Below are 26,810 nucleotides of genomic sequence, written 5' to 3'. Positions count from 1 at the left end.
TTCAAGTTTTGCCTTTGGTCAGCTATAGATATATCTGTGAGGATTTAATATTTTCAGAGGTTTACTATATAATATAAAAGAAGTATTATCTATAGCACTAAAAGACAATTACATTGTTATAAAAAGCAAGGCCTTTCTTTTATACAGGTAGCATAGTATTTTCAAATCTCTTTAACAGTAATATTCTTCAGTAAAATACTGGAGTAGATGGTAAAAAGAAAGTTTTCTTTTATTTGTTTCTTATAGGAAGACGGTTTAGAAGACGATGAAAAGAATTTCTATGACTCTGATGATGACCAGAAGGAAAAGACTGACAAAAGGAAGAAGTCATATACTATGGATCCAGACCATAGACTTTTAATTCGGAATACAAAGCCTTTACTTCAGAGTAGGAATGCAGCGGTATGTTAAACCTTACAAAAATCATGGGTTTGTTTGGGTTTTTTTTTAAACAGTGGTTAAAAGTATGTAAGTTCAGTAAACAAGTCTTTATTTTTTAGTGTGCTACTGGATCATTTGTTTGTTTATTTGTTTATACATCAAAAATCAGGCTTTTAGTAGATTACTTGGCTTGGTAGTTATATACCTACTGGACTTCATTTACTTTTTTGTGGTTTTGTTAATTGGCTTTTCCTAAGATGTTTCTCAGTGGATTGGAAGACTGCATATTTCTGTTACTTGGTTGTAGTTGAGAGCACTTAATCTGGTATCAGTCCATAATATTCATATGAACCTTGTAAGAATTTTTAAGAGGCTAACATAGAAAAAAGCTCCTAGCATAACACCACATACGTAATAAATTTTAGTTGGTAGGGTTGACTAACAATTAAAAATCATCTTCATTTGAGTCTTGAGCTTGTTTTATTTTGTTTTACATCTTATTTTAAATATACTTTATATTTCAAAACAATACATGTACACAATAAAAAATTTGGAAGTAGGGACTAGCAGAAATTTAAAAAAACTTAAAATATCATATTCCAATCATTCAGAAATCACTGTATAATATCTTGATGCATTTTTTTCCAGATCCTTTTTCTGCATAAATATACGTATATTCACATGTGCGTATATCTACACATACGTATTTTTTAAACTAAGATAAAAATCATACTGCATATAGTACTTTTTAATCTTTTTTCCCTAGTCAGTCCTCTCTATTTCAGTAAAATTTCATCTCATTTAATGCCAATTTATCTTAAATTATCTTTTATAAATAGATAATCTAAACCAGTATCTCTTGCACCTGATTGTTATTGTTCTTAAACCTCTCAAGTCTTGCAGAATACTCTTCTGGGTTTTCTCTTTGCTTCTTTTATAGTGCTATTTAATTTTTTCTTCTGTACCCCTGTTTTACCTGTTAACTGGAAGTTATATCTAAACGTTAGATGGAGTCAAGTAAAACATTTTCTTAATATTTTTTAATTAAAAATATTCTTAATTAATTATTCTGTTTAACTAGTAAAAACTTAGAAAATGTGGAACTGTACTTGAATTACTTTAAGTTTTCTGATGCTTGTGAATTTAGAGCTTAGAGTTTTGTATATATATCCTAGTAATCAGCAGAAGTTTTTTTCTTATACCTCAATTTAATTTCTGTATCACTATTAAATAACCATACACAGTAATAAAAAATATTATTTTGTAAAATATGATTCTGTTTCCCTGAGCCCAGCTTGGCCAGCTTGTATTTAAGTAGCTGTAACTTACCACCCAAAACCCTTCTTCATAATTGACTCACTGTTTAACTTTGCCTTGGGAATTGATTTTATAATCCAAATACTTACTGATCAAAAATGTGCTTGAATGGTGAAACAAATAGAAGTAGCTTGTATTTCTTGTCCCAATATGTTTTGATTCCCTGCTTACTTGATTGTGTACCAAATGGACACAGTTCCCTTTTTGTCCCAGTATGTTTTGGTGTCCTGCATATTTGATGTTGCCAAATACATGTAAAGCCTGGCTTGAAGGATTGCGAACAGATTTCTTTTTTTTAGCCCTGTTCTCAGTTAAAGGAGAGACTTTGAGAATTTTTTTTTCAGGAAATTATTTGGTCAGTGCTGTGTAGGTTGAATTGCAGGCACGGGGCACTGGAAACAGTGTTGGGAGGCTGTTCTAATGGTCTAGATAAGGTGATAGTGGTGTCAGTAGTTAGGAATAGAAAAGTGCTTATAGGATACACTTGTATCATGAATGTACATCATGTAACTGTACAAGGCCTATCCAATTTGTATGTTTTACTTATTTTGGACTTTGGAGATATGGGAGCTTCCCTCTTACAGAGCTTTTACAAATTAGACTACAAATTTCAAATTCTGGTTATAGAAGAAACTTTAAACTGTTAGATTTGTAAATACTGGGGGAGAATAAGAGTATGTAGCCCTTGAGGGCTTGAGGGAGTGCCCTAATTAACATATGAGAGGAGATGACATGCTAAGTGGCATCTAGAATCTTAAAAGCCTTGACACATATAGAAAGTACAGTTTATCTTCTTTCCAGTAGCATTTGGCTTACTATTTTTAACAGAAAATGACTTAATTATTTTCTGTAAAATACGTGAAAAGAAAGCTTCAGCTTTTCTGTTATATAGTAATACTTATTAGCCAGCTGTATGCTTTAATATTTTAAAAATATTTATTTATTTTTGAGAGAGAGAAAGCATGAGTGGGGGAGAGGCAGAGAGAGGTGGACATAGCATCTGGAGTGGGGTCTGGGCTGATAGCACAGAGCCCAATAAAGGGCTAGAACTCAGGAATCATGAGATCATGACCTGAGCCAAAGTCGGATGTTTAATCGACTGAGCCACCCAGGTGCCCCTGCTTTAATATTTTTTTAAATGACTATCACCTACTTTAGATTAAAACAGTCATTAATTGATATTTTATTTTATAAGATTTTAAATCCTGGAGAGTTTGTTCTGTAACTAGAGTGTATTTGTGGATCATAACTGAAGAAATAAAATATCCTTAAACTCCTCAAAATCCCAATATCTGAAAGCTATAAATCAGTCTTATAAAAAAAAAGTACAACAAAGTGCCAAACAACAGTGCATTTAGGACTCTGAGAACTGTATTTTTAAAACATATTTCTTAATTTTAGAAGGAAATTCTTTATCTCAAGCATCCTCAGGTATTGTATACTCTTTAAGCATATGTAAAATCCCTGCTATGTATTTGTTACTACTTTATAGACTAAGCAGAAGTAAAGTAGTAGTACTATATTTTCTGAGCTAAAGGCAAGATGATGTAACTATTTCTGCATTTGTCACAAGTAAAGCTGGATAACTTTCCAGTTTGGACTTTTGATGTCTAGATCTAAGTGTAGAGGCATGTAGGGGAAACATTGTACTCTTATATTTTATCACCCTTATAATGGCTTTGAAGCAAAGACTATTTTTAAGGTTCTGCATTTTAGAGAAAAAGAAGATCATTTCAAATGCTGTTTTAGAGGAATTGTTTTAATAGAATCCGTTTAATTGTAACTTTCACATACTGATTTTTTTAAATTTTCAGATTGTTAGTTTTGTCCTAAAGTATCTGGGCTTCATGTGGAAAGGCATGCTTACCACTTTTAAAATATTCCCAATTTCAGAGCAGAAGCAGCAGTATTAAGAAGAATAGGGGATTTGGAGTGTTGTATCAAGCTTTGCTTTGTACTGCCAAGCAGACTTTGGGTAGTTCATTTAACATCTGTTTTCTCATAACATCTATTTTCTTTTCTGTTCTCTCCTCTGTATTAGTTTCCTAGGGCTGTCATAACAAATGACCACAAACCAGGTGAATTAAAACAACGGAACTTTATTTTCTCACTTTTTAGTAGGATATCGAAGGGTTGGTTCCTTCTGGAGGCTCTAAGAGAGAAACTGCTTTTTGCTGGTGTATAGTGGATGCTAACAGTTCTGCATTCCCTGGCTTACAGATTCTTCCCTCCCATCTCTTCGTCCAATGTTCACATTGCCTTCTCTGTGTCTGTCCTTTTATGTCTCTATTAAGGACACTCACTGGATTTAGGGCATACCCTAATCCAGTGTGATCTCATCTCCATCATTATCTTAATAATATCTGCAAAGATTTTATCTCCAGGTAAGGTCATATTCTGAGGGTAGACATGAATTCTTGGGAGAACACTCTTCAGCCTGCTTCAAAGGGTAGCAACATATCCATCTTACTTCACATGGATTTTGCTGGAGTTAAAGAAACAATTTGTAGAAAAATACTCTGAAACTGTAGCAAATGTACAAATACTCTGAAACTGTAGCATGCTCCCGTGTTCATAGCTGTTGTTTTCATACTTTATCTTTTAGGTGGTTATGGCAGTTGCTCAGCTGTATTGGCACATATCACCAAAATCTGAAGTTGGCATTATTTCTAAGTCACTAGTGCGTTTACTTCGTAGCAATAGGTAGGACGTGATTTTATATGTTATTTCTTTTGTATTCCTTCAAAGGTAATGTTTGAATAAATGTCATCTGTCTTTCAGACATTTATTACATGGTTCTGTATTATATCAATAAGATTTCATACTTAAGGGATCATGATTAAAGCCTTTACATAATTTATCTCTAGGTTAGAGATAAATATAAAATGTTTTTAACATCAAGCCCAAAGAGATTGAAAATGTTTTGGCAAAGTTTAATATCAGATTTTTATTATTTGTTTTGTTTACTATGTATTAAGAATTATAACATTGTTTCAGCTATTTACCTTACCCTGAATATTTTGTTAATAATTAGTTAAATTTAAAAATTTTTTTCAGTGAGTGCTTACCTCTACTAATAGAGTTGGGCGGGGGGAAGACGCATATTTATTTTTGTCTTTAACGTGACTTCAGCACCATAACTATTTAGCCCTGGGCTGACTTTTGCCATTCCTTAGTGAGGTCCTTTGTGTTCCTGTTCTTTCCTCTTCTTTTCCTTTTTATCAGTTCAGTAATTTTCTTTTCTTTTCTTTCTTTTTTTTTTTTAATTTTTTTTTTCAACGTTTATTTATTTTTGGGACAGAGAGAGACAGAGCATGAACGGGGGAGGGGCAGAGAGAGAGGGAGACACAGAATCGGAAACAGGCTCCAGGCTCTGAGCCATCAGCCCAGAGCCCGACGCGGGGCTCGAACTCACGGACCACGAGATCGTGACCTGGATGAAGTCGGACGCTTAACCGACTGCGCCACCCAGGCGCCCCAATAATTTTATTTTCTACAGCCAGCTCAAAGGTTATCAGAGGATCTGGAATGCATCTTTCACATGAAGCTTTATACCAGATTCATTTCTACCTTCATGTCTTAGCTATTTGGACATAAAAGAACATGACTTTGTTTTTTGTTTTTTTTTTACTCTATCTTTTCACTCTAGTCATAATTCATAATTGAGTGACACAGTGAGCATCTTACCAAGAGTTTATGTTAATACTGTGGTTATGTTTATTCCCTTAGCCCTAAGAATACTTTCCTTGCATGTGTTCAGAGCAGCTACAGTATTGGCTTTACATCTTAGGAGTTACAGGATTATAAAATTGGTTTTTAATTTTCTAATGATGAATCAAATCCAATTTATTAATAATTTATAGGAAAAATGTGTTTAAAAAGAAGATATTGAAAAGTGTCTAAAATTTACTAAAAACTTTTTAATATTATATTCAAGTTGAATGCAATATGAAGCTTATTGCTGTTTTTTTTTCTTTAATATACTGTTTACATAAAGATACGTAATTGGAAAATATATCCAGTAAAAATTCTCCTTTAATTTCTAGGGAGGTGCAGTATATTGTCCTACAGAATATAGCAACTATGTCAATTCAAAGAAAGGTACGTACATTGTGAACACATAATTCAAGAGAGAAATGAATGCATTAGTATCATAAATGTATTTATATATATATATTTTTATAATCTAGGGTATGTTTGAACCTTATCTGAAGAGTTTCTATGTTAGGTCAACTGATCCAACTATGATCAAGACACTGAAGGTATGCATGTGCTTATTTTTCAAGTATCCTTAGTACACGTTTACTTTGAAGATATTGCTGTAGCTTCTAGTATCTGCAAAATGGAGACCTGCTTCTTAAAAAACACAGACACACTTAGGGATTTTCTTTATGCTTTCTAAACTGTATTATTATATCCACTTTCTGTGCTGCATCCTAATAGTACAGACTTTATACATGCTACCTGCACCTTGAATAACTCATAGTATACTGAAGGAGACAGTCATGTAAATAGATAATTTCAGCCCTAGTGTGTTTTCATGATATTATATAGATTTGAATTGAGTACTGTGTAGAACAAGAAAAATGGGGTTAATTCTCTAGGATTTAGAAAATACTTGTAGAAAAGTTGATGTTTAAGAGGATCTTAAAAGAATAATATTTTTGTGAATTTTTTTATTTTGGTTGGTAGATTGATTGGGAATTTGTGGGGTTGGGAGTAGGAGAGAAGAACAGTTTATGCTAACACAGAGATTATGAAAGAGTGTTGTGTTCAGAGCATAATAACTGCAGAACAGAGTGTAGTTAGGGATATAAAGCTATGATAATTAAAACAATGTGATATTTAGGCAGAAAAATAAGTGGGATGGAATAGAAAGTGTGGAAACAGATCCATGTGTATGAAAACGTTCTATGTAATAGAGAACACATTACAAACCAGTGCGGGAAGGATGGACTTTTCAGCAAATGTTGGAATGATTGGGTATGCACATGGAAACTGGGTTTAATTATACAAAAATCTAATACACATCCAAATTGAAGGATATTTTAGGAGTGCTTGGGTGACTCAGTTGGTTAAGGGTCCTGCTCTTGATTTCAACTCAGGTCATGATCTCACGGTTCATGAGATCAAGCCTCATGTTGGTTTGTGTGTTGACAGCATGGAGCCTGCTTAGAATTCTCTGTCCCCCTTTCTCCCCCTTTCTCTGTCCACTTTCTCCCCCCCCCCCACACCAAATAAATAAACATTAAAAAGACAAATGGAAGGATATTTTAGAAAATAATTGGTTTGTCATCGTCGAAAATGTCAAGGTTATAAAGGTCAAAAGAAAGACTGAAAAAGTTTCTGGCTGAAGGAGACTAAAGATACATCTGAATTCAATGTGTGGTATTGAACTGGATCCATTTATGTTATAGGATTGAGATAATTTGTAAAACTTAAATGGGAATATGATTGCATGTGTCAGTGTTACTTTCTTGATTCTATTGTGTTCTGTAGGACAATGTCCTTGTTTGTGAGGAACATACACAGAAGTCTTTGGGGATGATGTGGTATCAGATTGGTAACTCTCAAATGATTCAAACTAAAATAGTTCTTATTACTTTTTCTATATGTTTGAGATTGTTTTTAAAAAATTAAAGTGTTTTCATCAAAATAAAATAAAGTCAAGCCATAATCTGGAAAAAAAAATTCCCAGTACCTGTATCTGAGAAATGACTAGGACTCAAAAAATATAAAGAACTTCTACAGTCCAACCCTTTTAATTGGAATGTTTAGGCTATTTATTTATTTATTTATTTATTATTTTTGAGAGACAGAGCATGAGCCAGAGGGGGGCAGGAGGGAGACACACACACACACACACACACACACACACACACACACACACAGAATCAGAAGTGGGCTCCAGGCTCTGAGCTGTCAGCACAGAGCCCGGCGTGGGGCTTGAACCTACAAACTTCAGATCATGACCTTTACTGAAGTTGGTTGCTTAACCAACTGAACCACTCAGGCACCGTGTTTTTTTTGTTTTTTTTTTTTAAAGTTGATTTATTTATTTTGAGAGAGAGAGCATGCTTGTATGAGCAAGGGAGGGGCAGAGAGAGCGAGAGAGAGAGAGAGAGAGAGAGAGAGAGAGAATCCCAAGCAGGCTCTGCTCCATCAGTACAGAGCCCAACATGAGACTTGAACTCATGAATCATGGCATTATGGCCTGAGCCGAGATCCAGAGTCAGACGCTAAATCGACTGAGCCACCCAGGTGCGCTTAGACCATTTATTTTAAATGTATTTATTGGTATGACCATGTATATGGAGCATGATATGACCATGTAGCTACATAGCTACATACATATATACATCTTGTGGTTTATTTTCTGTTTATGCTATCTGTTCTGTTCCTTTTTTCCTTTTTCATGCTTTCCTTCAGATTTTTTGAATATTTTTTATGAGTAAAAACTGGAACTTTCTTAGTGAGTCTGTTGGAGAAGCACTTTTAATTGCATATTTCTTATAACTGTAAATCCAGAAGAGAGAATTAAAATGTCCCAAGTATTTGGGATGGTAGAATGAATGAGAACAAATCAAGAGAATTAATTAGTATCTGGAAAAACAGAGGTATTACATGGAAGACGAGTTGTTTTCTAGCTTTATTAACAAAGAGGGGAAAAAGCCCAGCCTCAAATTGTTTAGGTTAAGTACATATAGGGGTGCCTGGGTGGCTCAGTTGGTTAAGCATCCGACTTTGGCTTAGGTCATGATCTCATAGTCTGTGAATTCAAGCACATCAGTCTCTGTGCTAGCAGCTCATAGCTTGCAGCCTGCTTCATATTCTGTGTCTCCCTCTCTATCTCTACCCCTCACCCACTCAGACTGTCTCAATCTCAAAAATAAACAAAAAAATCTTTTTTAATTAAATATAAATTGTAAAGTTGGGGCAAACAGGGAAGATGTAGGATTCTCTTTTTTCCTAATTATTTTTAAGCATTATATAATTATCTGTCTTCTCTTTGGAGATGTAGGAAGACAAAAATTCATCTGAAGGGCATTATGCCTCAGAATATTTGTAACAGTGTGACTTTTGTTAAAAACATAAGTGACCTTTGTATTAAATGCCTAGTCTTTATTAAATTAATCCTTTTTATTTATGTTTTAAAATGGTACTCTTTTCTCTACCCTAGCTTGAAATTTTAACAAATTTGGCAAATGAAGCCAACATATCAACTCTTCTCCGAGAATTTCAGGTTTGTATATAATGCTAATTATAAAATAACTTACAAAATATTTCTTCAGTTTACAGTCAAATATACATCATTCTCAGTTTAGAAGTAGATAATTGTGTTAAATAAAATAGTGATTTGGGACAAATTTGAGAACTAGGAAATTTATAAATTTTCAAGAATAAACATTAACTACAAATTCAAAATTTAGGGGACATAGAATAGTAATCCCCTTCATGTTTTCATTGAATTTGAAAGACTGGTTTATAACTGTGGTTTCTTTGTTTGGTTTTTTTTTTGAAATTATGTTATTGGTAAGGATTCCATCTCTCTGTGCTGTCATCAGTATCAGTCTATACTCTGCATTCGTGAAAATAGCTTCACTTCTTAACTGCTTGTCCTGTTTCACTGACCTATACTCCTTTAGACAGTGTCCTCTTAGCTTTATGTACTTTTGGTCTAAAATTTCTCCTGTCATGATGTTTTTATCAGTGTTTTCTTTTGTTGTATTTATTTAAGCCATTAATGCTTTTGGATGAGGTGCCCCTCAGCTCTACACCCTTAAAAGAGTGTTATTCAAAACTTACCTCATGAATATAGCCTTCATGTTGGAATGGTCAGGGCTGGACATTTAGTTGGTAGATGACAGCAATAGAAAACCTAATCTTAGTATTATGGGTTTTTATATTTCATCAGCAGTTTTCTTAGTAAAAATGTACCACATGCTACACACAAATCAGTTTTTGCCAACTCCCAACTTTTATGGATTTAATTTACTTTGTTGCTATAATCCTCCTGTATACCCATTTTAAATTTCCTTTTAGCTAAATAGGCATTGTATTTTCTTAACTGTGTGATCTTATACTTTCAACAGAAGTAGTAGAATATTATAGCATGTCTAGGATTTATAATTTCAGAACTGGATTACTGTACTTTCATGCTGTATGTTTTCCTAGGAGGATGACTTATAAAATTAGGATGTTATGGCTATTCAGTCATCTTATGTTTATAATATGCCAGGAAATATAGTATCTCAAGTTCTTATTCAGTAATCTATAGCTATAGAACATTGTTTGGGTTTGATTTTTACCTCATCTTTAGAGGTTTGCTTTTTTTTTTTTTTTTTAAGTTTTTAATTTTTTGTCTCAATGTTTGTGTTTGCCCTTTTCTTATTGTGGGTAATCTTTTTGGGTAGCCTTTTGCTGCTAACCTACTGCTTATGTCAGGTTTACTGGGGATGTAGGCAGTGCGTCTCAGGTAATTTTATAGCATTGTTTAATTGTACACAAGTGATACATTGGACCTATTTCAGAATATTGGTGATCTACAGATTTCATTTAATTTCATTTAATATCAGGGCATAAGGTCCTTTAGTTAGTCAGACTTTCTAATACATTCTTTATGTATCCACTTTTTATCACTGTTAATATTGGTACCTCATTTGTGTGTTTTATGGGTTATGTTTATAGATATGTTCAGTTTACTTACAATAGTAATTTTTTGAGTAAAATAGAGAATTTTTCTAATGACGTATTCTAATTTAGGAAATTATGTCATCAAGTGGGAAACAGTTTTAAATACAATTGACCTCTCCTACATGGAACTAAGAGAATTTGTTTTATTTATTTCTTCAGTATTTATCCTGTTATTTGTACTATTTTCACAAAATTTGTATGGTTTTAGATATTCTTAGATTTTTCTCTTCGGCACCATTTAAATGTACATCCTCTTTGGCATGTTAGAGAACCACAGTGTTAATTGTACATTATGTTCTTCTCATTTGAGGTTGGCAATCTTTTTTTAAAAAATTCACTTGAGGGACTCCTGGATGGTTCAGTCAGTTAAGTATCCGAGTCTCGATCTCAGCTCAGGTCTTGATCTCACGGCCGTGAGTGCAAGTCCCGCATTGGGCTCTGCACTGGGCTTGAAGCCTACTTAAAAGAAAAAAAAAATTCCATTGAGGGGCACTTGACTTGCTCCGTCAGTAGAACATGCAACTCTTGATCCCAGGGTTGTAAGTTTAAGCCCACGTTGAGTGTAAAGCTTATTTAAAAAAAAAAAAAAAATTCAGGCGAACATGGGATTTTAAATTTTGTTACATATAATATATAAATATGCATATTTAAAGTATACTCATTTCTGTAAACAAAGCTGAATTTTAAATTAAGAAATTTATAATCAAAGTGAAATTCGTTAGGGTTATAGTAAGTTTTGTAAAGATCTTTTAACTTTCTATTATTAAATCAGTTATTTTTAAGTTTATATAAATATATAGTTGACATTTTTGTTTTTATTTTAAAATTTTTTTTAGTTTTATTAATTTATTGGGGGAGAGAGAGAGAGAGAGAGCAGGGGAGGAGCCGAGAGAGATGGAGACACAGAATCCGAAGCAGTCTCCGCACTCAGTGCAGAGCCTGATGGCCAGCTTGATCCCATAAACCATGAAATCGTGACCTGAGCTGAAATCAAGAGTCGGTTGCTTAACTGAGCCACCCAGATGCCCCTACACTATATTTTCAAAACATTCTTTTAAAGAAAATCTATTTCAAAACTGTGGCATTTTGTTACAAAATGAGTATATATAAAGTCTTTACTGAACTGCTCACTGTAGCTATTGTAGTTTTATTACATTCAGATACCATTTTGAAAGTAAAATGTTTGTCAGTGGTGTATTTGTCCTTTTCCTCCTCTTCTCCCAACTTTAGATTTAGTGTCTCTGAAAAAGCAACCCTTTTTTTCATAGATTCACAGATGCTGCTGGTTAAATGAACTGAAACCTCCAAAGAGAGAGTTCTCATCATCTCTTTCAACCTTGCACTTAAACTAATTGCTGTCTTTGGGTGACTGCTCCCCACTATCTGTTTTGGAATCACAAGCCTCTGTGGCCACAGGTGAATGAACCTGGCTTGAAAATGCGCCTCTTCTAAGGCACATTGTTTAAGTAAAAAACAAAATTTAATTAAGCTAAGTCATCATTTGGACCTCTTGCGCATATAAATGAGAATATTGTGTTATGTATTATAAAATTTTCATTTCTGACAAAGCTTAATACAATAGGGATCTTTTTGTTCACTTGTTAGTACCCTAAAGTATAAACTAATTGAAATGGTATTTTTTAGACCTATGTGAAAAGCCAGGATAAAGAATTTGCAGCAGCCACTATTCAAACTATAGGCAGATGTGCAACCAACATCTCAGAAGTCACAGACACATGCCTCAATGGCCTGGTATGTCTCTTGTCCAACAGAGATGGTAAGTTAACAATGTCATTTTACTTCAAGAAATTTATCCTTTGAATATTCTTGGCATGTTCTTCACATTGTAACATTTTTTAACATCTCATTTCAGTGTTTCCTGTATGTCAATAGCGTGGTCATGATGAAAGTAGCATTTTATCTTTGAAATACAAAGACCCACACACACTTCTTTGTCGTTGTTTTAGTAAATTAGATAATTAACTTGGAAACAGTGTTTGTTTCTCCTTAAACAAGAACTAAGAAAGTGTGTTTTATTTTATTTCTTCACAGTTTAATCACCTTCATTATACCCTTTCCACAAAGGTTCTGTTTTACTGCTTTTAATGACATAGAAGTCATATATAATATTGGTTCACCTGCAGAGGGTGCTAAAAGCAGGCAAATGACTATAGCATGGAGAAGTGGCTAGATCAAAAAAGTATGTTTATTGTGTATCTTCAAAGGTTTGTTCTAAAAATGCATCTAATAATTTCATATTCAGGATTAAACTTGATTTAACAGTCATTAGTTTGAAAGCACTTCATGTTGTTAAGTCAGACAACATGTAAACATATTGTAAAACTGGATAGGTGATAACCAGTAAAATGCATAATCTAGGTTTCATATTGTTCTGTGGTAAAATGTCAGTTATTTCTATGGTATGGCTTTAGAAAGTGAAGCCATTTGGAGAAAGAAATATTAGTCACTTTCACCTTTATAATATATTTAGAGGATTTTTATTATGATTGTATATTTGATTAAAACAAGAGATTCTTTTTAAGAAAAGCTTAATTTTTTTGTGTAAAATCATTGAAATTATTTGTGGAATTCTAAGTATAATTACATCATATTTAGACATAGCAAGCATATTGAAACATAAGAAGCTTGAATACATTTTATATTTATACTTTGTTTATATTATTATGTATATTTTCATGACAATAATTCTGTTATCCCTAATTATCTATTCCTACATGTAGATCTCTTTAGAAAACTGTAACATTGTGATAAGTACTTCTAAGGATATTATTGAAACAAAATTTAGCCTCGAGTAAGAGTGATTTTTTTTATTGTGAACATAAAATTATAAACCTTAATCCTGCAAACTCAAGATAATATGATGGGTAGAACATTTATCTACTTGCAATATTAAAATTCTAAATAAGTGACAACAAAAATTATCAAGGAAATAGATTTTTAAAAAATATGACTGTAGAAGGTAACTAGAGGAGCTTAAGTTTTAAATGTCAGTCATTTTGTCCATTTCTACTTGTATTTTTTTTAATGTTTATTTTTGAGACACACAGAAAGAGGGAGTGTGCATATAAATGGGAAAGGGAGACTGAGAATCCAAAGTGGCCTCGGAGCTCTCAGCCCAGACCCAGACATGGGGCTCAAACTCACAAACCGTGAGATCATGACCTGAGCCAAAGTCAGATGCTTAACCAACTGAGCCACCTGGGCGCCCCTTACATTTAATGATAGCATCCTTTTTGTCTCTATTTCTTGTTTTTTTAATGTTTTCTTTATTTTTGAGAGAGAGAGAGCGTGCGCAAGCAGGGGAGGGACAGAGAGGGAGAGTGACAGAGGATGTAAAGCGGGCTTTGCGCGGATGACAGCACCAAGCCTGAGGTGGGGCTTGAGCTCACAAGCTGTGAGATCATGACCTGAGCCGAAGTGGGACACCCAATTGACTGAGCCACCGAGGTGCCCCTTTCTCAGTTTCTATGTCACACTTTAAGTGTGAGTTGAAAAACATGTTTTATTTCCTATATCTTAATAATGACTTTCTGTTTGGTTTTATGTAGTGCTTTTCTTGGGAAAGTATCTCCAGAACATTAAAGGTGATGAACCAAAGTTTTCCAGGGTAAATTATTCTTTTAAAATTTAGTTGCATATAAAAAGTACTACAAATTATTTAGAATATTCATTGGTTCTTTTACATATAAAAGAATATTCAAGGTTTCTCAATTTTAGTTTTTGACCCTTTTTTCTCATGTGAAATTTGCAAATTGTGTATTTTAAAGCAATTATCTCTACTTCAGCTTTATAATATATTAAAATCTTGAACAATATTTTTTATTGACTTTAATTTAAAAGATGAATATTCTATCTTTATAACACTTTGAAAGGAAGAATAGATTGTTTTATAATTAGATAATGGGGGACAAATATAATCTATGTTCACTCTTAAAGGTAGGAGGATTTACTAATTTAAACTCTAATATTTTAATGTTTAGACTTTTGTTTTTGGTAAATCAAAACTATCCTCACAACCATGGCTTTTTTCCTACAGTTTGAATATTAAGAAACTTAAATCATAGTGTCCTGATTCTGGTTACATAATCATCATTAGCCTATAGTATCTGATTCTTTGATTATTTATTATATGAGCTACACTTTTGTAGTTTGGACACCTCAATAAAAGTAACTGGTAAAACAAATAAAGAGAATATTCATATTAAAATCAGTAGCATTAAAGAAAGTATTAGTATTTTTAACTTGATAGTGACCGTTCCTGACAATAGAGCCCCTTTTTTTCTCCTATTAAAAGATCTGCTTTTAGGAATAGGTATCAAGAATGAGGCCTCAGTTTCTTTAAAATCTCTTAAGATCTTTTGAGGCTCTAAGGATCTGTGATTCTTGATTTTCTGTTAATTCAAATACCTCATTATCTCTTCAGATAACGTATCTTAAAACCATAGGTGCAACATTTCGGCTTGATTCTTTTTTGCCTATATTCAACATATTGTTTTTAGATGTGTAGATTTTTGTTTTCACTTTTTATTTTTTTATGTTACTTCTGTCTTCTTGACATGGAGAGGGCTTTTCAAGGCTGACTTGAAGCTTGCCTAAAATAGTTCAGTATCACTAAGGTTAATTTGATAATTTCTCAAGGATCTTTATGAGAAATCTGTGTTTCAGTTGGCTTAAGATAATTTAATTCTGTAAGTTAACTTACTTTAGTTAATATTGCTAATACATTAGCAAAATTTGCTTGCCTAAATAACCTCACCATCTACTGTAAACTAAAAGGATTGGGGCAGAGGACTACTTTGTGTTTCATTTAGTTTTATATATTTCAGTAAACATTTATTGAAAACTTGAATCAGTTGGGGTATTTAGTAAATGTTGAATAGATGAATGAGGTACTCATTCAGCCTATAAAAGGTTCTTTCCTTTGCAGAGTTAACAGTCTAATAGATGAAAACAGTAATATGAAAAACATGTATTACAGTCTTTTTGTATATTGCCCAGTTAGTCTGTGGTGAGCTATCTGCTTGTATGCAGAACTAGACTGCCTGTGTTTGAATGTTAATGTTATCTTGAATAAATTACTCAATCTCCCTGTGCTTCAGATTCTTCATTTGCAAAATGAGTATAACAGTAGACTATAGTAACCTGGAAGACATGCTGAATGAAATAAGCCTGCCACAAAAAGCCAAATACTGAATGATTCCACTGGTGTGAGATACCTAAAATAGTCAAATTCATAGAATCGGAGAGTGGAATGGCAGTGCCAGGGGATGGAGGAAAAGGGAAATGGGCAATTACTAAACAGCAAACCTAATGTTTCAGTTAATTAAGCAAGTTGAATAAGCTCTAGAGATTTGCTGTGCAACATTGTACCTATAGTCAACAACAATGTATTGTACATTTTAAGGTTTGGTATGAGGGGCGGGGCACCTGGGTGGCTCAATCGGTTAAGCGTCTGACTTTGGCTCAGGTCATGATCTCACAGTCCGTGGGTTCGAGCCCCGTGTCTTGCTCTGTGCTGACCGCTCAGAGCCTGGAGCCTGCTTCAGATTCTGTGTCTCCCTCTCTTTCCGCCCCTCCCCTGCTAAAGCTCTGTCTCTCTCTGTCTCTCAAAAATAAATAAACGTCAAAAAATAAATAAATAAAGTTTGGTACCAGGGTAGATCTCATGTTCACTGTTCTTATCAAAATAAAATAAAATTAAAAAATAGTAGGTTGTACTTCTAGAGTAAGGGCCATTAAGTTTTGTTAAGGACAAGGAAGAAGCTTGGAAAGGTGAGAACACAGGATCATTTTGTGCTTTGGATAGAGCAGCACCACAGTCCTGGAATCTTTGAAAAACAGGAGATAGTATCAAGGAAAAGTATGGTGTGATTACAGGAAGGGATAAGAAGGCACATGGGGTAGACAGAATCTTGCCTCCCACATAGATGTCTGGGTCCTTATGCCCAGAACCTGTGAATATCCTTACCTTACCTGGCAGAAGGGACTTTTCCGAGATTAAGATTCTTGAGATGGAGGTCAAAAGGGTCCTCTTAAGGGAAGGAGGAAGGTCAACAAAGTCAGATTTCAGAAGCAGAGATTGTAAGTGGTGCCATTGCTGGAATGGGGCCTTGAGCCAAGGAATGCATACATTCTGTAGAGGTTGGAAGAAGGCAAAAAATGGATTTTCTCCTAGAACCCACATAGAGATAGTCCTGTTGACACCTTGCTTTTAGCCCCATAAGGGCTAAACTATTAACTCCTGACTCCGGAACTGTAAGATGCTAAATGTGTATTGCTTTAAGCCTTTAAGTTTGTGGTAATAGGAAAGTAATACAGCATGAAAGATAAATGATGCCAAATATATATTTCAACTGTGGCCAATCCTGCCTCTGCATGTGGATAATTAAAGTTACACAATATTTTTTCTTTTTTTTTTTTTTAACGTTTATTTATTTTTGACACAGAGACAGAGCATGAACAGGGGAGGGGCAGAGAGAGAGGGAGACACAGAATCCGAAACAGGCTCCAGGCTCTGAGCTGTCAGCACAGAGCCCGACGCGGGGCTCGAACTTACGGACCGTGAGATCATGACCTGAGCCAAAGTCGGACGCTCAACCGAGCAAGCCACCCAGGCGCCCCTACAATATTTTTTCTTAGTCTAGTTTTGCTATATTTTAAAAATATAAATTTTTATACTGTAGATTCTTAACCACATTTACTATATTTTACTTTGCATCGTAATTACTTATATAACCATTTAAATTTTCTTACTAGAATGTAAGTTTGACAAGAGCAGGATCTTAATCTTTGTTTGCATCAAAGCTCAAAGCAATGGTCTTTATAAAAGTAATAGCTGTATGTAGTAACTTAGAATTTTGAGGTAAAATTGTACATTCGTGTTCTGAGTTCGAATTCTGGACAAAGTCATATAATTCTAGTCCATTTCTCTCTTCATCTTTAAAATAATGATAAGATACCTACCATATGTTACCGTGAGTAGAGAAAGAAATACATCATTTTGTAAACTGAAGCATTGTATAAACTCATTTATCATTCCACTGGAGGAAAAGGTATATATAGTTTGAAATATGTGTATTTAATAATGATTAGAATGGTAAAAATTTCACTTACATTCTTAAAGGGAGCTAGATAAGAAAATATATTTCAGAGAAAATAATAAATACAAATCTTGGTATTTTCAATATGATATTGAAATAAATCTTTGTAGTGTATGCCAAGGGAAGCTCTAATATCCATGAAGCCCTGTTAATAAAAAATGTCAAAGTAATAAGTGAAGGCATTGTTGACTTATTTTTTTGGCATCAGTAGCATTAATAATTGTTTATGCAAGATTCATTCCATAAGTTCAGGTGCTCTGGCTAGTTCAACAACAATTCTCTGTTGGTGCCACCATAAATGCAACTCTGGACCAGTGATTAGCCACTTAAGTTTGATAACTGAGTCTCAGAATCCGTTTGAGGATCTGCTTCCTTGGAGCCACTCCCACTGCCAATTATTATATTAGTAAGGCCCTGGCAAGAAACAGATGGCACACTTAAAAGGAACGATTGAAGAGAATTTAATGAAGGAACTACCTATAAGGTGTGGGCAGGATTAAGGGAAACCAAGAAGGTAGGACGTAACACGCTGGAGCTAACAGGCTAGCAACAGTGGGAAGCCCCTTTATCAGATCTAGAATTGAAGGGAAGGGGCAACCAGACTCAGCAGGAGAGAGCCACTCCCAGGAACTGAAACTCTCCAAAGAGGAATGCATGCACTGCTAAGGGAGGCCTTGCAGTAGAGAGAGCAAGGATAGCAAATACGCTCTCCTTCTGCCCTTGATCTCCTGCTGGTGCTTTCTATCAGCTAAACACAGCTAGAAGCCAGGGGTAAGGGAGTCTGGTTGATGCAGTCCACAGAGGTCAACCTCTGTGGGCACAGAGTAGGTCACAAAAGGCAGACAGTGGATTCATGCAACAAATGGAGACATTCCAGTGCACAAACCTACTCTTTCTGGCTTTGAAGTCTGTTATTTCTATAGTAACACCTTTCTTACTACTGATGATCCTTACTACTCACTTGTCTGGACAGACCACTTAAGGAATTTTTGTTTTTAGTTTGCTGTTTTCTTTAGAATTGGAAAAAAGTTACTTAGATTGTAGGTGATTACCACTTTATAATTGATAGGAATCAAAGAACTGTATAACTACTTAATTACCACACTGTGGTACAAATCAAGTATTTGAAAGCTATAGTTAAAAACCAGACACTTGAACATTATGGTGTGTAGCAAAATTGAACCTCACTTTCCTTTTTTGACTCAAAGAGGCAGGTATTGAAAAGGGGTATCAGAAGCTAGGAGGCAACAGCAGAGATTAGAAATGTAAGTGTACTCTTCTGCTTAAAACAGTGTGAACCCCCAAAATTTGGAAATTTATTCCTGGTTATAGTTTTCACTTCGTCATTAAGACACGTATAATATTTTGTTAATTTAAATTTACATTTGACCAAGAATATTGCATTTGAATTGCATTACACGTATGTAATATGAATGATCTCTGTCTTTTTCAGAAATAGTTGTTGCTGAAAGTGTGGTTGTTATTAAGAAATTACTGCAAATGCAACCTGCACAACATGGTGAAATTATTAAACATATGGCTAAACTCTTGGACAGTATCACTGTGAGTACCAGTTAAGAGATCTTTCCTGAATTTTAACTAGATATTTGTCAGTAAATTATAGTGTTAAAATAAATGGACATCTTAATGTATAGTGGCTAAGAAACCTTAACTATCTGGATTCACATCCTGCTTCTAAGATTTGACACTGTTGTGGAAGGGAATTACAAATCTGAAAAAGGGGAAGGATGCAATAAATGCTGTAGTGTTAGATTGGAATTGGAGATAGCAGTGTAAACTTCATAGGTTTTTATATTCTAGATGTATGTGAGTGTTTAAATGCATGTGTGTATGTGTCTACACACGTTTATATGTATAGATATGAATGCATATATTGGGTATACAAACATGTATTTCTTAAGTTGTCCTTTGAGAGGGCCTACATGCATAATACTCGAATACAAATGAGCACAGCTAGTGCCCAGATCTGGTTTTGTTTTTTTAATTGAGATATAATTTTATACCATAAAATTCACTCATATAATTTAGTGGGTTTTGGTATATTCATAAGATGGTGCAATCATCACTCCTGTGTAATTCCAGTGTGTTTTCATCATTCTAATAAAAGAATCCCATGGAAATACAAATCAAAACCACAATGAGATACCACCTTATTACACCTGTCAGAATGGCTAACATTAACAACTCAGGCAACAACAGATGTTGGTGAGGATGCAGAGAAAGAGGATCTCTTTTGCATTGTTGGTGGGAATGCAAGCTGGTGCAGCCACTCTGGAAAACAATATGGAGGTTCCTCAAAAAACTAAAAATAGAACTACCCTACAACCCAGCAGCTGCACTATTAGGCATTTATCCACGGGATACAGATGTGCTGTTTCAAAGGGACATGTGCACCCCCATGTTTATAGCAGCACTATCAACAATAGCCAAAGTATGGAAAGAGCCCAAATGTCCATCGATGGATGGATGGATGGATAAAGAAGATGGGTGTGTGTGTGTGTGTGTGTGTGTGTGTGTGTACACACACACACCCAATGGAGTATTACTCGGCAATCAAAAAGAATGAAATCTTGCCATTTGCAACTACATGGATGGAACTGGAGGTTATTATGCTAAGTGAAATTAGTCAGAGAAAGACAAAAATCATATGACTTCACTCATATGAGGACTTTGAAACAAAACAGATGAACATAAGGGAAGGGGAACAAAAATAATATAAAAACAGGGAGGGGGACAAAACAGAAGAGACTTATAAATATGGAGAACAAACTGAGACTTGCTGGAGGGGTTGTGGGAGGGGGGATGGGCTAAATTATGGCCAAGGGGCATTAAGGAATCTACTCCTGAAGTCATTGTTGCACTATATGCTAACTAATTTGGATGTAAATTTTAAAAAATAAAAAATAATAATAAAAAAAGAATCCCATGGCTCAAACTCCTGATTCTCCCTTTACTCTAGCTCTTGACAAAGTAATCTACTTTGTCTCTATGGATTTGCTTATTCTGGATATTTCATATAAATGGAATCATATATCAAGTGGCCTTTTGTGTCTAGCTTCTTTAACTTAGCATATTTTCAAGGTTTGTGCATGTTCTAGAATGTAGTACTGCATTCCTTTTTTATGGTAGACCTTGGTTTTTAAATTCCATTCACCACTCAAAGGAAACCAGGGCTGCTTAGAGAAATGACTGGTTTCAGAACTAGGGCAAGGGAAGAGCAAGATGATCTTGGAACATATTGTTGGGCTTTAAAAAGCAAGGAAATGCTCACAGAATGATAGAGATATGTCAAAAAGACAAAGAGCCAGCTGGAAGGGGTTGTCACTGGTCAATTTGAACAACAAAATAAACTATAGTAAAAGAATTATGGCCTATTGAATAGGGTAAGACTCTCTTGAGTCCACACTGGAATGGATGAATGAATGAATGAATGAATGAGAGAAAGGGAAGCTCTTTCTTACAATGCAAAACAACTAATAAATATGAAAGGCATGATGGAATTGGAATATCACCATTTGCAAGCTATCACAACAATAATTGATTCAGGTAGGAATCATCAAGCAATGCTAAAAACTAGGGGGTGAAAGTTTGAGTAGTAAGAGGATATCTGTACAGTCTCAAAGTATACCCTCATAAGATACTTCATTATGAAGCATAAGTTAATGACTTTTGACTTTCACAATGGAGAAACCTGACAGGTGCTGCATGAACCAAATGAACATAGTTAACATTGCCAGCAATGGGATCAAGTACCTTCTGATATGACCTACTGAATAGAACTCAGCTTCAGGTCTGTTGCATTTCTGCCAAAAATGAATAACTTGGATACAATCAAGAGGAAACATGAGACAAACTCAGATGAAGGTATACTACAAAATAACTGGCTTTCACTCATTAAAAATGCCAGTATCATGAAATATAAAGAAAAGTTCAGGACCTTTTTCACATTAAAAGAGATTAAAAGGATATGACAACTTAATGCTACACATATTTTTAATTTTCTTTTGCTATAAGGGACTTGGTAGGGAAAAATGGAAAAATTTCAATAAGATCTGTAGATTAGATAAGAGTATTGGTTCACTGTTTAAATTCCTAATTTTTAAATCATTTTACTGTAGTAATGTAAGAGCATTCCTTTTATTATAAAGTTTGCACCAAAGTATTTTGGTGTTTAAGGGCAAGTCTACAACTTGTTACCAATTTAGAAAACAAAATATCTGTGTATGTATGGAAAAGTAAAGCAAATATATAGTAAGCTGATAACATTTGGGGAATCTGTGTGAAGAGTACTCAAAACCTCTGTTTATTTTTCTTCCAAGTTTTCTATAAATCATAAAATTGTACTTAAAGAATTAAAACCAAATATTAATCTTGGCTCCACCACTTACCATCTCTGTGTTTTTCCATTAAAACTTCTATACTTTAACCATCTGTGAAATGATAGTGGAAAAAAAAAAGACAACCTCTCATATTTTATAAATATTATATTAGTTAATATATGTAAAGCTCTTAAGGATGTTTCTGGCACATAGGTACTACATAAGTGTCTGCTGTCATTATTATTAGGTCTTATTTCATTCCCTTCTACCTTTAAAACTGAAGGTTTTTTTGAAGAATTACTTGAAAAGAATTTTATTTCCTGATCTAAAACTCACTCCTCAGTCTGTCACAGTCTGATTTTGCCTCCCCACTAGTCCACTAATACTGCCTTTGCCAGGGTCACTCACTGTTTTCTTATTAAACCCAGTGGATAATTTGCTGTTCATGTGTCTTTCATGATCTTTTGTTAACATTTGACTTCATATACTGCTTCTTCCCTTTTGAAACATTCTCCATGGCTTCTGTCTGGTTTTTCTTCAAACTCTTCTCCATTGTGTCCCTTCATTGTTGGTTAAAGTTAAAAACTGATGTTCTGTAACTAACGGAGTTGTAGTTTGGGGGAAATGTATTATTTTTTTCTTTGAAGTTGGGGTGATACATACTCTGATGTTCTTAAGAGGGGTCATATTTGTGTGGTTTAAGGCAAGTTTTGGAGCCTATCAGGACCAATTTTTAATATCTCTGGTGGTGAAATTTTCTTTCCCTTCAAGGTGTTAGTAAAGCTTCAAGGCAGTTATATAATTATTTTAAAGCTAAGAGTAAGACTCACAGAAATGTGTTAGCATCTGAGCTCCCACCACATTTCTCACCAGAGAGTGCCTTTGTCTTTGTATCTACTCTTAATATTGATTCCAGTTATCAAAGCCAGGACTTCTCATAGATTGTGTATGAGAGGTGTAGGGGTTAAGAGAGTAGCTTTGATATTTGCAAATTTAAGAAGCTTAAAATCATAGCAGCTGTCTTTTCTGACCACAGTGGTATGAAGCCAGAAATAAAAAATAAGAGGAAGGTGAAAAGATCTACAAATGTATGGAAACTGAACAGCACACTTTGAAACAACCATTGAGTCAAAGAGGAAATCAGAAGGAAAAAATTATCTTGAAACAAGTGAAAATGAAAATACAATGTATCAAATATTATGGTATGCAGCAAAAGTGGTTTGAAACTTTATAGCAATTGTAAAGATTATACCAATGAACACACATATTAAGAAATAAGATCTCTGGGAATGCAAGCTGGTGCAGCCACTCTGGAAAACACTATGGAGGTTCCCCCAAAAAACTAAAAATAGAACTACCCTACAACCCAGCAACTGCACTACTAGGCATTTATCCACGGGATACAGATGTGCTGTTTCAAAGGGACACATGCACCCCCATGTTTATAGCAGCACTATCAGCAATAACCAAAGTATGGAAGGAGCCCAAATGTCCATCGATGGATGGATGGATAAAGAAGATGTGGTACACACACACACACACACACACACACACACACACACACACACAATGGAGTATTACTCGGTAATCAAAAAGAATGAAATTTTGCTATTTGCAACTACATGGATGGAACTGGAGGGTATTATGCTAAGTGAAATTAGTCAGAGAAAGACAAAAATCATATGACTTCACTCTTACGAGGACTTTGAAACAAAACTGATGAACATAAGGGAAGGGAAACAAAAATAATATAAAAACAGGGAGGGGGACAAAACAGAAGAGACGTAACTATGGAGAACAAACTGAGGGTTACGGGAGGGCTTATGGGAGGGGGATGGCCTAAATGGGTAAGGGGCACTAAGGAATCTACTCCTGAAATCATTGTTGCACTATATGCTAACTAATTTGGATTAGTTTTAAAAAATAAATTTTAAAAAAATTTTAAAAAATAAAATTAAAAAGAATAAAGGAAAAAAAAGATAAAACTTCCAGAAGTGGTTAAAACCTAAAAAAAAAAGAAAAAAGAAAGAAAGCAGATCTCAAAAAACAACCTAACTTTACATCTCAAAGAACTAGAAAAAGAACAAAATAAACCCCAAAGCTCATGGAAGAAAGAAAATAAGAAGGATCACAGCAGAAATAAGTGAAATAGAGACCAGAAAAATAATAGAAAGGATCAGTAAAACCAAGAGCTGATTCTTTGAAAAGATATGAAAAAAGGTTAAGAAACAGCAAGTAAGGATCCCACAAGAAAAGAAAGCTATCGATTAATATCCATGATAAATATAGATGAAAAATTACAACAAAATATAAGCACCTTGAATTCAAGAACACATTTTTACAAATTTTTTTTAATGTTTATTTTTGAGAGACAGTGTGAATGGGGGAGGGGCAGAGAGAGAGAGGGAGACACTTAATCTGAAGCAGGCTCCAGGTTCTGAGCCATCAGCACAGAGACCGATGCAGGGCTCAAACTCAAGAAATACGAGATCATGACCTGAGCCGAAGTCGGACACTCAACTGACTGAGCCACCCAGGCGCTCCAAGAACACATCAAAAGGATTATATGTCATGACCAAATGGGATTTATCCCTAGGATGCAAAACTGGTTTCATACATGCAAATCAATAAATATAATATATCACAGCAATAAGGTGAAAGATAAAAAGCACATCAAAACCTTTAACATACTGGTTGTAGAAGGAACATACCTCAACATAATAAAGGCCACATATGACAAACCTACATCTAGCCTATAAGGGAGCCATTGTACACTGTGGCCAAAGGACATGGCCAAAGGGGGAATACTTGGTTTGATGAATGAGTAAATGAGGCCCACTGATGTGAAGTTATCTGTCTCCGTGATATACATGATCAGTCTAGGACCAGAACCAGTCTTCTTGTTTTGCTGGCTGGTATTTTTCCTGGTATAGTACACTTGTTTTGTCTCTGCCCAATGGCTATGGTGAACTGTGGATTCCAGGTTTTATTTGGACTTCTGGTCTTAGTTCTACCACTGACGAACTGTAAGATGTTGGGCAGGTTTCTTAACTCCTTTGTGCCCTGTTTCCTCGTATATCAAGTGGGAATAATGGTACATCTTGCTTTCTAAGGCTTTTATGATAACAGACTGCGAAAACAGGTAAAGTCTTGTATTTATGTATGTAGGTATGTTTAATTTTATTTTTTAATTTACATCCAAATTAGTTATCATATAGTGCAGCAATGATTTCAAGAGTAGATTCCTTAATGCCCCTTAGCCATTTAGCCCATCCCCCCTCCCACAACCCCTCCAGTAACCCTCTGTTTGTTCTCCATATTTGTCTCTTATGTTTTGTCCCCCTCCCTGTTTTTATAGTATTTTTGCTTCCCTTCCCTTATGTTCATCAGCTCTGTGTCTTAAAGTCCTCATATGAGTGAAGTCATATGATATTTGTCTTTCTCTAATTTCACTTAGCATAATACCCTCCAGTTCCATCTGTGTAGTTGCAAATGGCAAGATTTCATTCTTTTTGATTGCTGAGTAATACTCCATTATATATAATCTTCTTTGTCCATTTATCCATCGATGGACATTTGGGCTCTTTCCATACTTTGGCTATGGTTGATAGCGCTGCTATAAACATGGGGGTGTATGTGTCCCTTCGAAACAGCACACCTGTATCCCTTGGATACATGCCTAGTAGTGCAATTGCTGGGTCGTAGGGGAGTTCTATTTTTAGTTTTTTGAGGAACCTCCGTAGTGTTTTCCAGAGTGGCTGCATCAGCTTGCATTGCTACCAACAATGCGAAAGAGATCCTCTTTCTCCGCATCCTTGCCAACATCTGTTGTTGCCTGAATTGTTAATGTTAGCCATTCTGACAGGTGTAAGGTGGTATATCTCATTGTGGTTTTGATTCGTATTTCCATGATGATGAATGGTGTTGAGCATTTTTTCATGTTTCAGTTGGCCATCTGGATGTCTTCTTTGGAGAAGTGTCTATTCATGTCTTTTGCCCATTTCTTCACTGGATCATTTGTTTTTTGGGTGTTGAGTTCGATAAGTTCTTTACAGATTTTGGATTCTAACTCTGTATCTGATAGTTAATTTGCAAATATTCTCCCATTCTGTTGGTTGCCTTTTAGTTTTGCTGATTGTTTCCTTCACTGTACAGAAGCTTTTTATTTTGATGAGGTCCCAATAGTTCATTTTTACTTTTGTTTCCCTTGCCTCCGGAGATGTGTTGAGTAAGAAGTTGCTGTGGCCAAGATCAAAGAAGTTTTTGCCTGCTTTCTCCTCAAGGATTTTGATGGCTTCCTGTGTTACATTTAGGTCTTTCATCCATTTTGAGTTTATTTTTGTGTATGGTGTAAGAGAGTGGTCCAGGTTCATTCTTCTGTGTGTCACTGTCCATTTTTCCCAGCACCACTTGCTGAAGAAACTGTTTTTATTCCATTGGATATTCTTTCCTGCTTTGTCAAAGATTAGTTGGCCATACATTTGTGGGTCCATTTCTGGGTTCTCTGTTCTGTTCCATTGATCTGAGTGTCTGTTTTTGTGCCAGAAAACAGGTAAAGTCTTAAAAATAGTGCAGACACATGGTGAGAACTCAGTAGATGTTGGCTATGTAATTTTTTTAAAAAAGAAACTTGGATTTTGTTATATTCAAGACTTAGATCCCATTTGCTATTTATTAAGTGACATAGCTAAACACATGAACACTAAAATTTAAATTAATTCTACTTTTAAATTCAAATTGAATAAGATATAGATCTGTAGTGCAGTCAACTTATATATTCTGATTGTGAATATTTTATTCTTTGGAATATCCTTTGTGTGCATTAAATACTGCTTTTGGAGCAAAGTCCTTCCAGAATAAAATGCATGCTACGTGAAGATTGTTGAACCAGAGCTACACATAGTATTTAATGGGACAGATGAGTTAATATCATAAAAGAATAATTAAAAGATGTTAT

At 34.7% G+C, this 26,810-nt stretch overlaps 1 protein-coding gene across 4 annotated transcripts in view; it reads left to right on the top strand.

Moving 5' to 3' along the window:
• Nucleotides 1-26,810, top strand: part of AP3B1 (adaptor related protein complex 3 subunit beta 1) — a 261,873-nt gene that overhangs the window by 116,679 nt on the left and 118,384 nt on the right. For all 4 annotated transcript variants that reach the window (XM_053224248.1, XM_015072097.3, XM_053224255.1 and 1 more), the window contains exons 8-14: nucleotides 247-402; nucleotides 4,304-4,401; nucleotides 5,745-5,799; nucleotides 5,889-5,960; nucleotides 8,879-8,941; nucleotides 12,037-12,169; nucleotides 18,967-19,076. In XM_053224248.1, coding sequence (XP_053080223.1) covers nucleotides 247-402; nucleotides 4,304-4,401; nucleotides 5,745-5,799; nucleotides 5,889-5,960; nucleotides 8,879-8,941; nucleotides 12,037-12,169; nucleotides 18,967-19,076 — 687 coding nt within the window. The remainder of the gene's footprint in view (nucleotides 1-246; nucleotides 403-4,303; nucleotides 4,402-5,744; nucleotides 5,800-5,888; nucleotides 5,961-8,878; nucleotides 8,942-12,036; nucleotides 12,170-18,966; nucleotides 19,077-26,810) is intronic.

The sequence above is a fragment of the Acinonyx jubatus genome, chromosome A1 (assembly GCF_027475565.1).
Source record: "Acinonyx jubatus isolate Ajub_Pintada_27869175 chromosome A1, VMU_Ajub_asm_v1.0, whole genome shotgun sequence".
Classification (NCBI taxonomy): domain Eukaryota; kingdom Metazoa; phylum Chordata; class Mammalia; order Carnivora; family Felidae; genus Acinonyx; species Acinonyx jubatus.
Note: the sequence above shows the minus strand (reverse complement) of the source record. Positions and strands in the feature narration are given on the sequence as shown.